The 16,600-nt window shown below is 43.4% G+C and overlaps 2 protein-coding genes across 8 annotated transcripts in view; one reads left to right on the plus strand and one right to left on the minus strand.

Moving 5' to 3' along the window:
- Positions 1 to 4,655, plus strand: part of CARD19 (caspase recruitment domain family member 19) — a 44,709-nt gene extending 40,054 nt beyond the window's left edge. For all 7 annotated transcript variants that reach the window (XM_045022713.1, XM_045022714.1, XM_045022715.1 and 4 more), the window contains 2 exons: positions 654 to 725; positions 4,277 to 4,655. In XM_045022713.1, the coding sequence (XP_044878648.1) occupies positions 654 to 725; positions 4,277 to 4,392 (188 nt within the window). In that variant the 3' untranslated portion in view covers positions 4,393 to 4,655. The remainder of the gene's footprint in view (positions 1 to 653; positions 726 to 4,276) is intronic.
- Positions 1 to 16,600, minus strand: part of NINJ1 (ninjurin 1) — a 94,099-nt gene that overhangs the window by 8,449 nt on the left and 69,050 nt on the right. The gene's annotated exons all lie outside the window — the stretch shown is intronic.

The following is a 16,600-nucleotide window of genomic DNA, read 5'->3' on the forward strand; positions in this document are numbered from 1 at the left end:
CTAGAAAGTCAAGGTAACTGAAGTCAGGAGTTTTGAGCATGGACTGAAGAACTGGACCCATAAAGAGCAGTAATTCTTCCTGGTGGAGAGCCAGGAGAAGGGAAGGATGAAGAATACAAAGTATAAAAAAGAACCATTATGAAAAACTGCTTATTTGGGGCCACATTTCAACACCGTCACGCTCAGTGAATAGTACCTTACTCTACGAGCAGTTCACTGACATCCGTGCGACGACTCAGAGAGTTAGGTGCTCCTCAGTGTGAGTGAGGGTATCAAAATCTGGCCCTTAGTTTGCCATTTTTGTTTAAACAAAAAAAGGAGATGTGGTTTTTTTACACAAACTAGACATTTTTATGTAAATCTAAGACCTTTTCCATGTGCAGTGTAATTAGGTGTCCCATTCTGAGTTCTTATTAGAACAAGAGAGGCTAACACTGTCAGAGTAATTATAATACAAAATACTTACAATCAAGTGATTGTATTTTATAGTACAGTAAGCACAGAATATACCTAATTATGAGTATGCAAACTTCATGAGAACAATCTTAGCCATGCATATTAATAATAACTGAGGTTAGTGAATCATCAGATAAACTAAACTTTCACTCTTCTGTGCTCTTTTACTAAATTCACTTTTCCTTTTTCGTCCTTAGGTCCCATGTTCTTCCTTGCTTGCTTTAGTGTTGCTGCAGGATTAGCATTGTTCATGTACTGCTGGAACCCAGGTAATCTACTCTGGAATTGTTTTAAAGGGAAATTTTTATTCTCAGTCACCTTAAGGTAAAACACATTTGAGGGGTTCCCTGTATATCTTAAGAACATAAGAATTGCCATACTGGGTCAGACCAAAGGTCCATCTAGCCCAGTCTTCGGTCTTCCGACAGTGGCCAATGCCAGGTGCCCCAGAGGGAATGAACAAAACAGGTAATTATCAAGTGATCCATCCCCTGTCACCCATTCCCAGCTTCTGGCAAACAGAGGCTAGGGACACCATCCCTACCCATCCTGGCTAATAGCCATTGATGTACCTTATCCTCCATGAATTTATCTAGTTCTTTTTTGAAATAATATCTTGAATAAAAGCTGCTTCTACACTAGAGCTAATGGAAGATGTTGTCATTCGTTAATGAAGTTAGGATGCAACCTGTGCCCCAGAAGTGTCAGGAGATAATTAATAAAAAGCTCACAAATGAGAAGAGTCACTTTTTAAAGATCTAAACCATAGTATTGTGAACTCCCATTGCTACAGCAGACAGGGAGGATTCATGCTTCCAAATTAGAAAACTTATTTAAGTAGTTAATTGAAGTCTAATCAGTGCCTGCACTCTCAGTTATTTAATCACAAGGAGGGAATTCTTTTTTATTTCTGTCTGGACCTTCAGCATATGATCAGTACAAATACCTGACTTACATAGAAAAAATCATTTTTATTCTTGTGATCTGTACCATTTGCATGCAGAGTAGTTTTCCTAGATGTCCTCCCTAATGGCATGCACCTTTTAATGGCTCATGAATAAACACCACCCGCCCACCCCCTCCACCCTGTTCAAGTCCCCTTCAGTAAATCAGTAGGCCTGCTTGTTATGAGAATTAAGGACTTGTGCATCGCCCAGGGCTCTGTTCTTCAGCCCTTACTCAAGATGACTAATGCTAATGTGAGTAATCCATTGGCTTCAAGTGGTGTGAATGAGTCCTACACGGCATGGGAAGGGTTGGAGAACTGGGCACCCATTCGATAGCTGATTTAATCCTTTTTCCCCGCAGTATAAAAGATTCCCAACAATATGACATCTAAAGAAATAGGTATTGGGGCACATTGATATTTGACAAGGTTCTCTTTAAAGTATGTTGAAAAATCAATTGTAAATAAGGTGTATATAAATATTTGTCAATGTATGACCTAATACAACACCCATCACCTGGTATCTAAGCATCTAACGATTAAAAATAAATACTGGCAGATTCTCCTGACACTGGAGCTCTGCTCCATGCAGGGCTATATGTGTGTGGATGCTGGCAGGAGGTGGAATTAAGGGGCTGGTAACAATGCCCTGATTCTGAGGGCCCACCGCAACACCACTTAGAGCTGTTACATTAATGGACCCTATGCCAGTGGACGATTGGTGTAATGGATCTAAGTCTGGATTATGGCCTCTTTCTGCCACCTGAGTGGGGCTAAGGGGCCATGACAGGGCGTGTGAATCCCACCCTTAAAGTATTTCAACTTTATTCAGAGTGGTAGCCGTGTTAGTCCGCATCAGCAAAAACAAAAAGGAGTCCTTGTGGCACCTTAGAGACTAACAAATTTGTTTGGGCATAAGCTTTTGTGTGCTAAAACACACTTCATCAGATACATGGAGTGGAACATGCAGTAGGGAGGTATAAATACGCAGCATATGAAAAGTGGGTTTTAGCCCACGGAAGCTTATGCCCAAATAAATTTGTTAGTCTCTAAGGTGCCACAAAGACTCTTTGTTGTTTCAACTTTATTTGCTTCTCCTGAGGAAGATACTGCTTGGGCCATAATAATCTTGGCAAATTAAGTCATAATTTGAGCTTTGTGTATTTACCATGAGGATGTTCATCTTTTTCTTTTGGAGGAAATTCTTTGTTTTTTTGGTTAACACTGCTCATTACAGTGGGCAAATGCTGGTTGCCTGCCACAGCACCAGAGTGCACATATAACAATTTGAATATGAGTCATCAATGTGATTCAGTTGCAAAGAAGCCTGCTATCATTCTGGGACGTATTAAGAGGAGTGCTGGATGTAAGCCAAAGAAGGTAATTGTCCCACTCCACTCAGCATTGGGGAGGCCTCAGCTGAAGTATTGTGTTTAATTCTGGGTGCCACTCTAGGAAACATGTGGACATATTGGAGAGAGTCCAGAGGACAGCAACAAAAATGAGAAAAGGTTTAGCAAACCTGACCTATGAGTAGGGCCGGTGCAAGGATGTTTCGCGCCCTAGGCAAAACTTCCACCTTGCGCCCTTCTCCACACCCGTGCCCTGAGGTGCCCCCCCCACGGCAGCTCCCCCACTCTGCCCTGAGGCACGCCCCCCCCCCACGGCAGCTCTCCACCCCCCACCCCAGCTCACCCCTGCTCCACGTATGAGCACCCCGAGCACGCCATCGCTATTTCACTTCTCCCGCCTACCAGACTTGCGGCGCCTAAGCTGATTGGCGCCACAAGCCTGGGAGGCGGGAGAAGTGAAGTAGCCACGGCATGCTCAGGGAGGAGGCGGGGCAGGGATGAGCTGGGGCGGGGAGTTACCCTGCGTGCCGCCCCCCCCCTTACTTGCTGCAGGCGGCCCTCCCTGTGCTCCCCTGCCCCAGCTCCCTCCACCTAAATGCCGGAGGCAACCGGGGCAGCCGAAGATCCGGCCATTGTGGTTGTTGCCGAGGAAAATGGCGCCCCCCAAATCCCAGCTCCCTAGGTCGCCTAAATGGTTGCACCGGCCCTGCCTATGAGGAAAGGTTAAAAAAACTGGGCATGGTTAGTCTTGAGAAAAGAAGACTGAGGTGGGGACTTGATAACAGTCTTCCAGTATGTTAAGGACTGTTGGAAAGAGGACTGTGACCAATTGTTCTCCATGTCCACTGAAGGTAGGACAAAAAGCAATGGGCTTAATCAGCAGCAAAGGAGATTGAGGTCAGATATTAGGAAAAACTTGCTAACTAAAAGGGTAGTTCAGCTCTAGAACAGTCTTCCGAGGGAGGTTGTAAAATCCCCATCATTGGAGGTTTTTAAGAACAGTTTGTTTTTTGGACAAACACCTGTGAGGGATGGTGTTTACTAGGTTTACTTGGTCCTGCCTCAGTGAAGGGGATTGGATCTGAATACCTTTCAAGGTCCCTTCCAGCCCTAGATTTCTATGATTCTGCTTCCTTGAATCCCTCCCATTCTAGCTTCAATTGAACACAGTGTTCTTTATTCCTTCCTCAGAGCTCTAGAGCTGTTGACAAACACCAGCTCATGGACAACTTAAGCCAAAGAAATCATTGTGATAAATATTGAACGTGTGTCAAAAGTGATCCATACATATCTTTTTTTAATTTGAGATTCTGAACTACTCCCTGTTAAATTGCTTCTGCAAATCAAAGGTCCCCTAGCTAGGCTTTCAGTTCCGTTAATTTACAAAGTACTTAAAGGAACAACTTTCCCCCAGAAGCATTTTTGTAAAGAATCTTTGCAAAACACTGTTTATTAAAACTGTACTTATCAATTGATTAGTTCACTTTCTTTTTTCACTCCTACCTTTTTGTTTTTGTTTTAGATCCAAAAGTTATAGGAGGAGCCAAGAAAATATTGGGATTTTCTCCTATTATCATAGGAAGACATGTTAGAAATATTTGTATGGTATACATGGAAGATACATCAAGGAAAAATTAAGGAAAAGCTGCTTCTTCAGTCTTCTGTACTGTATACCTGCCAATGGAAAAACAAATATATATACAGACACTTTATATTATACCAAAGATTTAGTTAACGGCTTTAGCAGTAAATATGCTACTTCAAGGTGCTTTCAAATGGTCAACTCTATATGAACTTATGGAAATGGATCATTTATTTTTGTAAATGCTTCTTTTAAAATATTTATCATTTGGGTATGAATGTTTTTAATACACACCTTAAAAGGATATCCTAAGCAATTATAGCTCTTAAGCCATGTTTGTGTATTTGTGTTTTATATTGGTGTAGAGGAACACAGCAGTTTAAAGGATGTAATTCTATCTCTTTTTACTGGTTCATTTAAGAATGACACTTAAAAAAACCAAAGCCTTACTAAGAAATGGACCTGATCTTTTGTGTCAGGATTGTCCATTCCCATCTGTATTCTTTATACTACATGAGTACATGGGCACTGTCCCTACAAGGCTCATCACTAGCTGGTTCAGTTTGTGTGTATTGAAAACCTTGCAAGGTTTCCTGACTGCCATGCTCTGGAAACTGTCTGTTATCATTGTTATATTGAGCAAGGGTAGGCTTCAAACAATGACCCTTTGACTCTGTGGGATAGCAGAACTATCAAGCTTTTGAAGTACCAAGTAGGTTTTTCAGATTTACATAATTCTTTCCTTTCCAGGGAAGTTTGTTTAGTTTTGGTATAGCCAGGGAAACTGAAATAGTCCAGCATATTTGACAGGGACTTCAGAAATAATAATCAAAGCTGCATGACGTGTTTTTGTTTATGGCTGAAAATATGTATTTTAACATGAAGTGCTGTAAGATTTTCTAAGGTGGCTTGATCACATATTGTTTCTTCTGTGGGTAAAATCTTGAAAAACTTGCGCAAGTCTTTCTTAACACATCAAGAGTTGGTGTCAGGCTAAAGCATGTGTGGGAAGTACAGGGAGACAGGACTGAAAATAAGATTTGAGGGGGAGGTTGTTTGTTTGTTTTTGCATTTTGGGCCCAATCCTGCACTCATTGATGTCAGTAGGAGTCTTCTTTCCTCCTGCTCCTTCTTCCCGCCTGGGGTGTTTCTGTTCCTGAACCTGGCTACAAGTAGTGACGGCTACAGTGGGTGGGTTCTCTTATGACCTACTCCAGAGTACAAAAGAAACTGGGGAGATCCTTCCCCAAACTGCTTGGTAGGGCGATCTCTTCACTGGCTCCACCTTCACGGGAATGTTTTGCCCATCAATTTTAACTTAACAGCCATTCCTTGATAGTCCTTTGTATCCCCATGGACACAGTTAATCATAGTAACAGGTATTGGCTTTGTGTGTTTCTGATTCTAGAGTCTTTCATGGTTCACTCTCAAGTACCCCAGTCTTAGGGCTTGTCTACACAGGAAAGTTATACCAATATAAGCTAAGGTGTGGATTTAAATCACTATAGTTATGCCTGTATAACTCCCTGGGTGGAATAAGAGTGGGATTTTTGGGTTTATGGGAGCTTATGTCCCATTAGAAAGGGATGAAGCTAATCTAATATTTTTTTAAAAAGCCTCTCATTCTGAAATAAGTCTCCCCAGGGGGAATTGTACTGGTATAACTATGGTGGTTTAACTATACTGGTATAATTATACCAATATAATTGGTAAAAGGTCCTGTGTAGACAAACCCCTAACTGTGAAATTTCCCACCCCCAGAGAACAGATTTCTAGGACTACCCCTGGACTATGGTTGCATCTTAGGGCAAAACCTATATGCACGTCCTGTTTCACCACATTTAGAGCAGTCTCTGCCCAGTCCCATCTTTCTGAAAAATGGGACAAGTCTCAGAACCCCCTGCCCTTATGGCCACCCATATGGTGGGGCCCATTCTTTCCAATGTGGTAATATAAGGTCCTGTATTGTCTCCTGGCATCAGGTGTGTCATCTCAGGGCCTTTCCACACTGGAATCTGCTAGGACTCCATCTCTTTAAGAGTCTTGAACATTGCAGCCCTTTCTTCATGTGGCTGGGCCCTCCCTGTTCTGTTGATCTTCCTGAAATCTCTGGAACTTGTCAGCCTGTGGAGTGTCATCTGTCTGCTGCCTCCCTTCTGTCCCAGCCCACTGAGCAGCAAGCCACTTTAGTATTGCCCTTGGTCAGGTGGGTCACCGAACAATCTTGTCTCTGGTTTAGCAGCTGCCCCTAGAGGATTCAGGGTTTATACTTCATCCCAATCCTTAACTTCTGCTCTGTACCTAAGGGTGGATAGACAAGATCCATGGTCAAGCTCCTCCAGCACCCCCAGCAAGCATCTCTTCTGACATCTTGATGGGTAGATGTCCCCACCACCACCCAAAGAGTGGTAAGAAGTTGTACAAAGGTCCTGGGCTGTTTAGTTTTTGACAGTAATCTCCAATGCTTTGATTTATACCTTCCCCTTATCTAATGCAAAGTGGACTTTTTCCCATTTAGAACCTAAGTGACATCCCATGCATGACCCCCTATGGCAAAGGACCTGGATGAATGGGTTGGCTTATATAACACTAGTGTTCCAGTCAATCAGCTTGGGAGGGGAAAAAGGCTGGAGCAGCAATAACCAACTAACTAACCAGTCAAAACACATCCCAGGGGTTGTCGACATTAACAGTTTGATTAGGCAGGTCTTAGTTAGCACCTACTGGCTAGTTCTTCACCACCCCACCACTCCCGCCCCACCTCCTTACTGACTGTGTGATCTCCTCTTCCTACTATTTGAACAGTTTCCTGTGGCCTTACTGGGCTCACTTGGTGCAGTCCTTAGTGTCCTCTTGTAAACAATACCTGGTTCCCTGGTGTGTGGGTATTTGGGCTGTAATCTCCCAAACCTATAAACTAAACCCTGAAGGAAGAGGGGGAAAAAGCCACCCAGTAGAAACCTGGCAGCCTCTTCAGGTATTTGACTATCCTGTCACATACACCAGTCAATATTCATGGGCCCTGCGTGCCCACCAATGGCTATGGCCCTGATCCAGCAAGGGCTGTAAGCATGGGCCTAGCCTTACTCATGGGAGTAGTTCCATTGATGCCAATGAGATTACTCCTGTGTTTAAGTGCCTTCCTGAGTTGGGGCTTTTACCAGAAAATCTGTAATTTTTTCCCAGTATCTGAGTTTCAGAGCCCCCTAAGAAGGTAGTAACAACAGGATAGTTTATACCTAAGAATTCATTGGACTCTTCAGTCTGATCATCTTACTCCAAAGAGAACAGCCTGCATTATCCTCTTAGAAACAACTGATCTTGTAATACATTGTTTCCTTCCGAGACAAATTTCACTAGAGGCAATAGCGGGCCTGGGGAGGAGAGGGGGACACAGAACCAGATTTCTGAATAACAGACCCCCTTTGGCACCCTCAAAATATTTGTGACCAATTGAGGAAGGGCTGAAATAGGGCCCAAAGGGACACCATTTCTCCCCCTACTGATGTCAGTCGGAGTTTTTCCATTGCAGTGGATGGGAGCAGAAGCCAGCCCTAACTAGACAGCATTGTTTGTCTATTACATTTCAAAAACTCTGTGTTTTCAGTGGTGTAACTACCTTAACTTCACCAGAGGAGCTCCTCATTTACATACACATACAGCAAGGTCCGGAGTGGATCACAGGTCTATTTAAATATATAACATAAGATGGACATGAATAAAGATTCTGTGTAAATGAAATAACATCATTTGCCCTTACCCGGCAGAGCAGTATGTTTAGATGTTTTTTCTTCCATCTGCCCCATCATCTCTCATGTCTGTTTTGATCTAATAGCCACAAGGTCAGGAAATCTTATTATAGGAAAAACTGTGTGAGTGTTTGCAGCATTTCCTGTAGAATTGCCATGATAATGTCGTCAGTGAGCACAACCCACAGCTCTGCTGCCAGAGCTGCACACTGATCCAGCATTGTGCCTACCTCCAAGTTGGAAAGTGCTTTAATTATATTCTGTTCTTCCTGTGTCTTGCCCTGTAGTTAACGTCAGAGCGATTTTTTTCCCAGCACACCATCTCTAATTTATAACCAAATGTGACTCTCCATTTGCTGCTTAAATCCAGCAGTGGCTCCTCTCTAAGGAAACTGAAATAAAATGCTTCTGAAATGCAAAAGGGTTTTAAATCTTCATGCCAAAACTGGATTGGAAACCTCATTAGAGTGAGATGATTTCTGTTTATAGCAAAAGCACTGTACAAAATAGGGTCCTCTCCGACAGCCACATCTCATTTTAATGCAAATACAACAGCCTCGTTACTAGTAAGCAGCTTCTCTGTGTCTAGATTATCCAACCTAGTGTTCCCTGGACAAAAAAATTTAAATTGGGATTTGGTATGAGTTATTGTTGAAATCCTACAGAAAGAATTAGCATCTCATATGCTTTGAAGGCCAGATTCTGCCACACTGGTAGAGTACTCTACCAGCAATCCCGCTGAAATACCCATGGAGTACTCAATGTAAGCATGGCAGAATCTGCTCCTGATAGGGAATAGGGCCTAGAACCTCAAAGCTATTTAGGTGCCTAACTCCCATTGAAATCAGTGGGAGGTAGGTGCCTAGATAGCGTTGAGGATTGGAGCTTGCATTCTTTAAAGAAAATGGCTTTGATCATCCTTTGCAATCATGAGGGATTGGCATATTTACTAATGGCTAAGGTTGTATTCTTCCCTTTTTGAGATCTACTGAGATGAGGTTACCTATCACAAATAAAATCTCCTGGGAAGGACAACCATTAGATTCCCAGCTACTAGGTCTGGAGACGTGCACCCTGGAGCAGGATTTGGCTGTAAATCTTAACACACGAGGTAAAATTTTTCTTATGCTTCTGTTTTCAGGACAAACTTATTTTTGGTCCGATATGGTCAGTTGAAGAACCCCAAGAGTAAATAAGAGAAAACTACTTGTTCTGTGTCTGCTGTTTCTTGCATTACTTGTAAATGGAAACTGATGGTTACTTTGTATGGATAAATGTAATTTTTACACAGTGCATTGCACAGTTACTGTATGCAGTGTCGTAGCGAGACAAGGTGGCTGAGGTAATATCTTTTACTGAACCAACTTCTGTTGGAAGTTTGTCTCGCTCCCCAACAGGTGTAGGTCCAATGAAAGTTATTACCTCACCCACCTTGTCTCTCTTGCACAATTACTGTACTAGGTTTTCTCTCACCACCGCCACCCCACCTTTCTGCTTCCCATAAAGAGGGTTTGAGGAAACAGAGCGACAGCAATAGATTTCTTGTAGTTCTCTCAGTCTAGACTGGAACAGAAGGTTCCACATAATTTTGTAACTTTATAGGGATGGAGTCCTTTTCTTAAACAGTACTTCATTCAAGAATGGATACCAAGCGATAGCTCACTTCTTTGTGCAATGTGCTTGTATAGCAAACACACAGCATATGTCGGTTTTTCCATACCCGGTGCCATAGGAAGTGGATAGGCTAGCCCTTTGGAAGTCATGAATTCTGTGGTGTCCTTCCACAGAAGGGAAATTTAGGTTGGATATTAGGAAAAACTTTGCAACTAGAACTTTCTAACAGTAAGGATAGTTAAGTACTGAAACAGATTAATAGTGGAGGTGTGGAATCCCCGTAATTGGAGGTTCTTAAGAACTGGTTAGACAAACACCAGTAAGGGCTGATCTATGTATTCTTAATCCTGCCTCAGTGTGGAGTGATGCACTAGATCTGTGATTCTCAAATTTATTTGATTGCTCCTCCATTCTTTGTGTCTGTAGTGTATGCCTCCCCTACAGGGTGCTTGGCCAGCAGTCACCACTCTCCTGCAGCCCAGCTCCAAAGGCAGAGCAGAGAGCAGCGGCTGCTGGCCGGACTCCCAGCTCTGCCAGCAGCAGAGAAGTAAGTGTGGCATGGGATGGCACTGCCACCCTTACTTCCGTGCTGCTCCTGCTGATGGTGCTGCTCTCAGCAGCCACCACTCTCCAGCCACCCAGCTCTAAACGGGCACAGTAAGTTTTTTTTCCCCTAAAGCATCTCATGCTCCCCAGAATACATTCTGCCCCCGCCCACAGGAGTGCATCCCCCAGTTTGAGAACCTCTCTACCAGATGACCTCTTGAGCCCTACATTTCTATAATTCTACTATTATTGTTTTACTTGACATCAATAAAGTTATGTTTTGGATCACTCTATCTATTTGGAGAGCGCCAAATCCCCCTTCAAACCCAGAATAAACTGCCTGCCATTAATGACTCAAACTGACATATTTAGGCCCTATTCCTGCAAGGATTTGCACACATGCTTAACATTCTGCATAAGGGGGATAGTCCCACCTGTGTAAATTTAAGCAGTGGTTAAGTGCTCACTGGATCAAAGCTTACTTTCTAATTTATAGTGGGTTATTACATTGTGAAAATTGTTCCTGTGTGTCTGCTAAAGATTGATTATAGCTCAGCCGTGTTTTCAGCATCCTCCAAACTAGTCAAAGTAAACTGACTATGCATAGGACTGTTTAAAGAAGGAAGAAATCTGCTGTCCCTTCATGCCTGAAGCCTTAGCCTCATGTTACAGTAGCATTGTGGAATGGGGGGACATTGCCCAGCATATTAAATCATTGATTTAGTGGTGGCACAATACACCCCTCCAAAAACAAACAAACCCTCTGCATTGTCATGGTCTTAGCAGCCTTGCAGAGCACAGCTTTGCAGCATATTGGAGACTCTGTACCTGGTGTACAGATTGCCTGCATCTCGTCTCTGCAAAACGACACTTTTTCTGTTGCTTTTAGATTTGTGTGGGTGCAGCCGAGGGGAAGTAAGGCAGGTTTGCCCCCCAAAGTGCATGCAGTCCCATCCAAATGATTGCTGACACTCTGGGGAACTTCTTTTTTCCTCTGGTTTCTGTCATGAATGGGCTATATGATTTAGATCAAAACTGAACTGCCTCCAATTGCCTCAGTCGTGATGTCAAACATACCCAGATTCAAGGAAAAGAGGTAGGCAATAGCCTGATCTTTAATCCTCTAAAATAAAGCAAGCGAGCAGACTGCATGTAAATAGTTAAACCAGGCTGACTGGGCCATCTGTAGCCAAAGGGAATGGAAAACAAAACGACACATCCCACAGTAGGTTTGCACAACTCCCTTTGAAGGGAATCACTGCACTATTTAAAGCATGACATGTCTGCAAGCGAGAACGATATTAAAGTGATCATTCACTCAGGAACGTACTGGGTTACCTTACACGTTTAGCTGGGCTTCTCAAAGCCACGTAGGAGATTTGGCTGCTCAATTCCCATTGAAAAGTTCAGCTTTTGTGTCATTTTTGTAATACTGTATGTAAATATCACTTGTGGCATTGTTTTGGAGTTTTGTGTACAGTAATAGCAAAGTAATCATAAAATATTAATAAGGAATCTTGCAATCTTAATTTTTTTAATTGGGGAATTGTATAGACAGCCATTAGTCTGGGAAATTCATGGAATTCTTGAAAAGTCTGGCCAGTGTTACTGTTCCGCTAAGAAATGCAAGCTACCTAGTATACTGCATGGGTTCGATATTTTATGGTCAAATATCCTTGTTCATATCTTCTGGTGATAACATTTATAATGTATATGTCATGTGAGCTAAAGGAAAGTTGTTATAAAGTAAAAATATTAAACAAAGTTGTTTATTCAAATTAAATTTTAAGAATTTAAAGAATCTATGTGTTGGGAGTACTATAGTGTTGTGTTTTTTCGTGTATTTCAGGCTTTGCATTGAAGTCAAGAAGTGCCCTACAATATGTTATGTTGCCCTCTAGTGACTGCTGCCTCCAGGGGCTATACCAGGGATCGGCAACCTTTGGCACACAACCTTTGGCACGTAGCCCGGTTTGTTTACCTTCAGCATCCGCAGGTTCGGCCGATCGCAGCTCCCACTGGCTGCGGTTCACCCTTCCAGGCCATTGGGGGTTGCAGGAAGCGGCGGCCAGCACATCCCTCAGCCCGCGCCGCTTCCCGCAGCCCCCATTGGCCTGGAACAGAGAACTGCAGCCAGTGGGAGCTGCAATCTGCCGAACCTGCAGACGCTGCAGGTAAACAAACTGTTCCAGCCTGCCAACGGATTTCCCTGACGGGCCACATGCCAAAGGTTGCCGATCCAGCTATACTATACTACACAAAGGTGAATGTTTTGAGTGGGCCAACTAGTTATCACAAGTTATTTTAACTTCATCATTTGTATTTCTGATGTATTTACAGTATTCCTTGTTAATCTGTTCACCAGTCTTAAACATGAAATACTGGTTCATAAGAGGGTCTTTGTTAGAGACTGCCTTTACACGTGTTTGTTGACTGTTTCATTTTAAACCCCTTCACTTAGACTTAGAGTAAGATAAAACCTGAAGGATCAGGTATGAAAAACTCTTCCTGATGTAAAATAACGTCCTTAAAATAGTGGCCTCAGAATTTGATTTAAACCTGCCACAAAGAGGTTCAGAGCAAGGTACAAGTGCAATGTGTGACCTGCCCCAACCTTTCACATATAGCTCTGTGCGGTGAACTGTCCCATGCATTTTAATGGGGTGTTAAAGGATCCACTGCTCTGTCAGATCCCAACAACACCACTCAGCAGAAGAGTGCCACTGGGGTAGGTAAAATGAGGGTGGGGGGTGAAGGAGAGAGGAGACCTCTGCTGCTCCCAGTAGAGAAAGAAATGAAGGCCCCAGACTACTGCGCCTGCTTCTCTGGAAGGAGGGGGGGAGGAGCATCTCTGCTACCCGAAGTGAGGGGAGGGGCCACAGTGGAGGACTGGAGCCATGGTATGGAACCCTTGTATGTTCCTGTGTGTCTATGTCCCCAAATTATCTTAATCCTGCCCTAAAAGCCAGAGCTATCAGTGCCGTGCTTTCACTATCTCTAATAATCACTTGTGTTGCAGGTGTGTCATTTCGTATACGTGCCAGCTGCTGAAATATAACTATTTAGATAAAGTATGTATGAAAATACCATGACTGCAGGAGCTTTGCTTTTGCAGTGTGCTCTGAGGGACCCTGTTTGCAAACATTAAACAGGAGCTAATTGCTTAAAGATATTTCCTTGTTTTCCAAGCCATGCCCTGATCCCTGCTATTTTCCATCCCCTTTGGCGCCCTCCCTTTGTGAGCTGACCATCCTTCCACCCAGTAGGGTTTAAGGGATCTTCCTGAATGAATGAGCCTGCATGTTTTGAGCGTTGGAACGGTAATTATGTAAATCAGCTCAAAGCTATTTGAAAAATTGCAAGTTGGAAAGGAGGTCAGCTGGGAACTGGCAAACTCTTCCCTTGACCAACCTGAGTGGTCCTGTTTGATCTCAGTGAGGCTGCACAGGTTTAAATGAGTTCAGACTGAAAGAGTGCTGGAGAATATGCTCCTTCAACCCAGATTAAATTTGACAGATTCCTTGATGCCTGATCGGTCAGATCATTCCAAGCCTGGTATTGTTGGAGTAAAAGGGTAATTCCAGTGTCATTTTTAAAGAGGAGCTATGCCTGCCTTTAAATAGGGGACTGAGCAGAAGCAGAACAGGGTTCCCAAAGACCAGTGGTTAATCTACTAGGAACGTGCTGCTCCAAAGTCCAGCAATGCCGCTGAATGATCAGGTCTTTTTGCTAGGTGGGCAGTTAGCATTAAGTTTTACCCACTGTACAAGAAAACAACATTTGAAAAAGGCAGTCTGCACATCTTGTTTTCATTAAATTAATGGGGGAGAAAAATACATTGAGGGCCATCTTTTCTAAAGGGTCTAACCAGGGTCTAAATTCATGGGTCCAGTTATGCAAAGGCAGCCTCTGTTCACTACCCCCCTCTCCTATCCCACACCCGCCACTTCAGATGAGCAGCCTTTGCATGTGATATTTGTGTGGCTAGGTGAGCTAGCTACTGGGCTGCAGCATTCATCTGTTGTTTACCTGCAAACATGGGCAGCTGTAAATTTAGAGGCCATTACAAAAAAACCTTTCAATGTGTCTTTCCGTTGTTAAGTGAAAAATAATCAAGGCAGTGTCTTCCAATGGTTAGAGCATGGGACAAGGCGCAAAGAGTTCTAGGTGTCATCTTCATTTCTTTCATTAACTCACTCATTCAATTTTCAAACATTCCTAAATATCGTTAGTTCCTAAAGACCTAGATAATTTTGAACATTTTATGCAGAAGCACTTTGTGCCTCAGTTTCCCCATCTATAAAATGGAGTCAGCATTGTCTACTCGAGAGGGAGGGTTGTACGGCTGGCTGGCTGGCTTGCTTGCAAAGTGTTTTGAAATACTGGATGAAAGGTGGTGGCGTTAATTGTTAATAGTTTAGGGCAGCACACCCAGAGAGAAACTTTCAACCACTGTGTTTCTTACTAAACAGGCGTACTGTTTGCATTGTCATTCTATAATCTCGTACATCCTCTGTCCTACCCCACCCCCAGGGGCTTCTTTGGCTGCCATGTTAGAACCAAGGATTCTCCCTTTCATGTCCCTAGAAGTAGTTCCCTTTTGAGAGGGAGAGGATGGTGGGGATGTGCCACATCGCAGAGTGAGAAAGCGCCTATATTAATGCTGATAAGCATACTGTAAATGTCTAAGATACTTGGCAAATATAGCACAGGAATCTGGAATAGAGTCTAGTAGGGAGGGTGAAGGAGCACTGCTGAGCTACTTCTTGATGAAGGGCGCCAAGATTTTCAAGGATCTGGATGTGGGAGGACAATAGAGCTGCATCTCAAAGCCTATTAAAGCAGCAGCAGCACTGAAAGGCAAAAAGTCAGTCAGTTTCACTCTTCCCCAGAAGAAATCAGTAGTGCCACCAGGCATGGCAAGGAGGAATTCTGTAGCAGCTGTGGCAGTTACTACACTGTCTCTAAAAACATCCAACAAGCCATCTGCAATCTCTGATTGGTAAGTGTTTGGCCAAAGAAGAAAGACTGAACAACATGAGGGTGTTTGTGTCAAACTGTAACATAGATGGGGGAAAGACAGCTGGAGTGAGTAGAGAGGGGTTGTGGGGGAAGATGCCTTATAGAAATGGGGATAGAGAAGATGCAGTGAAGAGAATAACTTCATATAATACACATAGTTTGGTCTTTAAGGCCACCCCAAGTTTTTCTTCAATCTCGATTACAAGATCGGTACTGCCTCATTTCCCACCGGTTTTCTCTTCCATGATCATTCCTCCAGGTGGCTACAAAATGGTATGTGTCTGCATTTTTTTCAACTTGCCAGTGTAGGTAGCAAAATGTAAGCTAGTAAGAAAACAATAGCCAGGCACGCTACTGTTATCAGGACGGATCCTCAGGTGGTGTAAATCAGTATCACTCTTTGAATTCAATTCGCCAATTTACTCCAGCTGTGGATCTGCTCTTCATCTGAAAAAGAGACATATATCCTGAATCACCCAATCAATCTGTTTTGGAAGAAGAACACTGCAAGCTGTGTATGTGAGAAAAGGCTTCCTTAGATTTTGATTTTGCAATATCTTTAATTAACATTATGTCTAGCAAAACTCATTCTAGAATATGCCTTTGAGGCTCATCTCTTTGATCGCTGTTACCAATGGAAGTCAGGTGCGATCGGAGTAGGAAAATGTAATGCACAGTAGTCTAGAGCTTGGACTAGCTGCTTTAGTAAGTAGAAATAAATCATCGTCGAGCTGCACGCGGTAGACGTTGATGACTGGCAAACTTCACTGAGACTGTACTTTGGCTGTGACTGTTCACTGAGGCCCAGATCCTCAAAGGAATTTAAGCCCCCAACTGCCATGGAAAGCAATGAGAGTGAGGGGCCTAAATACATTTGAAGCTCTGGACCTTACGGGATTATATGGTGCATTTCATGCATTGATCTCAGTGCTTTACAAACTGTGATTGGAAATAAAGGATAGGAAAATGTGTCGCAGTTAGAGACTCCAGCTGTTTAATTTAGCTCAATCTAGTTAACTTAACAAAGAGACGGTTCAGCGGTCACTTGGTCACAGTCCATGGCTATGTCTACACTAGGAGCTAGGGGTGTGACTCCCTGTTCATGTACAAATGCGCTAGCTGGATGAGAATGAGTGAGGGTAAATAGCCTCGGGAGCGTGGGCAGTGGCAATGGAGGCACAGCTAATCCGTGCCTCTGCAGCCACTACTCATGCTGCTGCAGCTGTGCTACTGTTTATATTCACACTAGCTCTCATCCAGCTAGCGCGAGTGTGTGTACATGGACTGGGAGTCACACCCCTAGCTCTTGGTGTAGACGTAGCCTAGGCGCACC

The sequence above is a fragment of the Mauremys mutica genome, chromosome 7 (genome assembly GCF_020497125.1).
Source record: "Mauremys mutica isolate MM-2020 ecotype Southern chromosome 7, ASM2049712v1, whole genome shotgun sequence".
Lineage (NCBI taxonomy): Eukaryota > Metazoa > Chordata > Testudines > Geoemydidae > Mauremys > Mauremys mutica.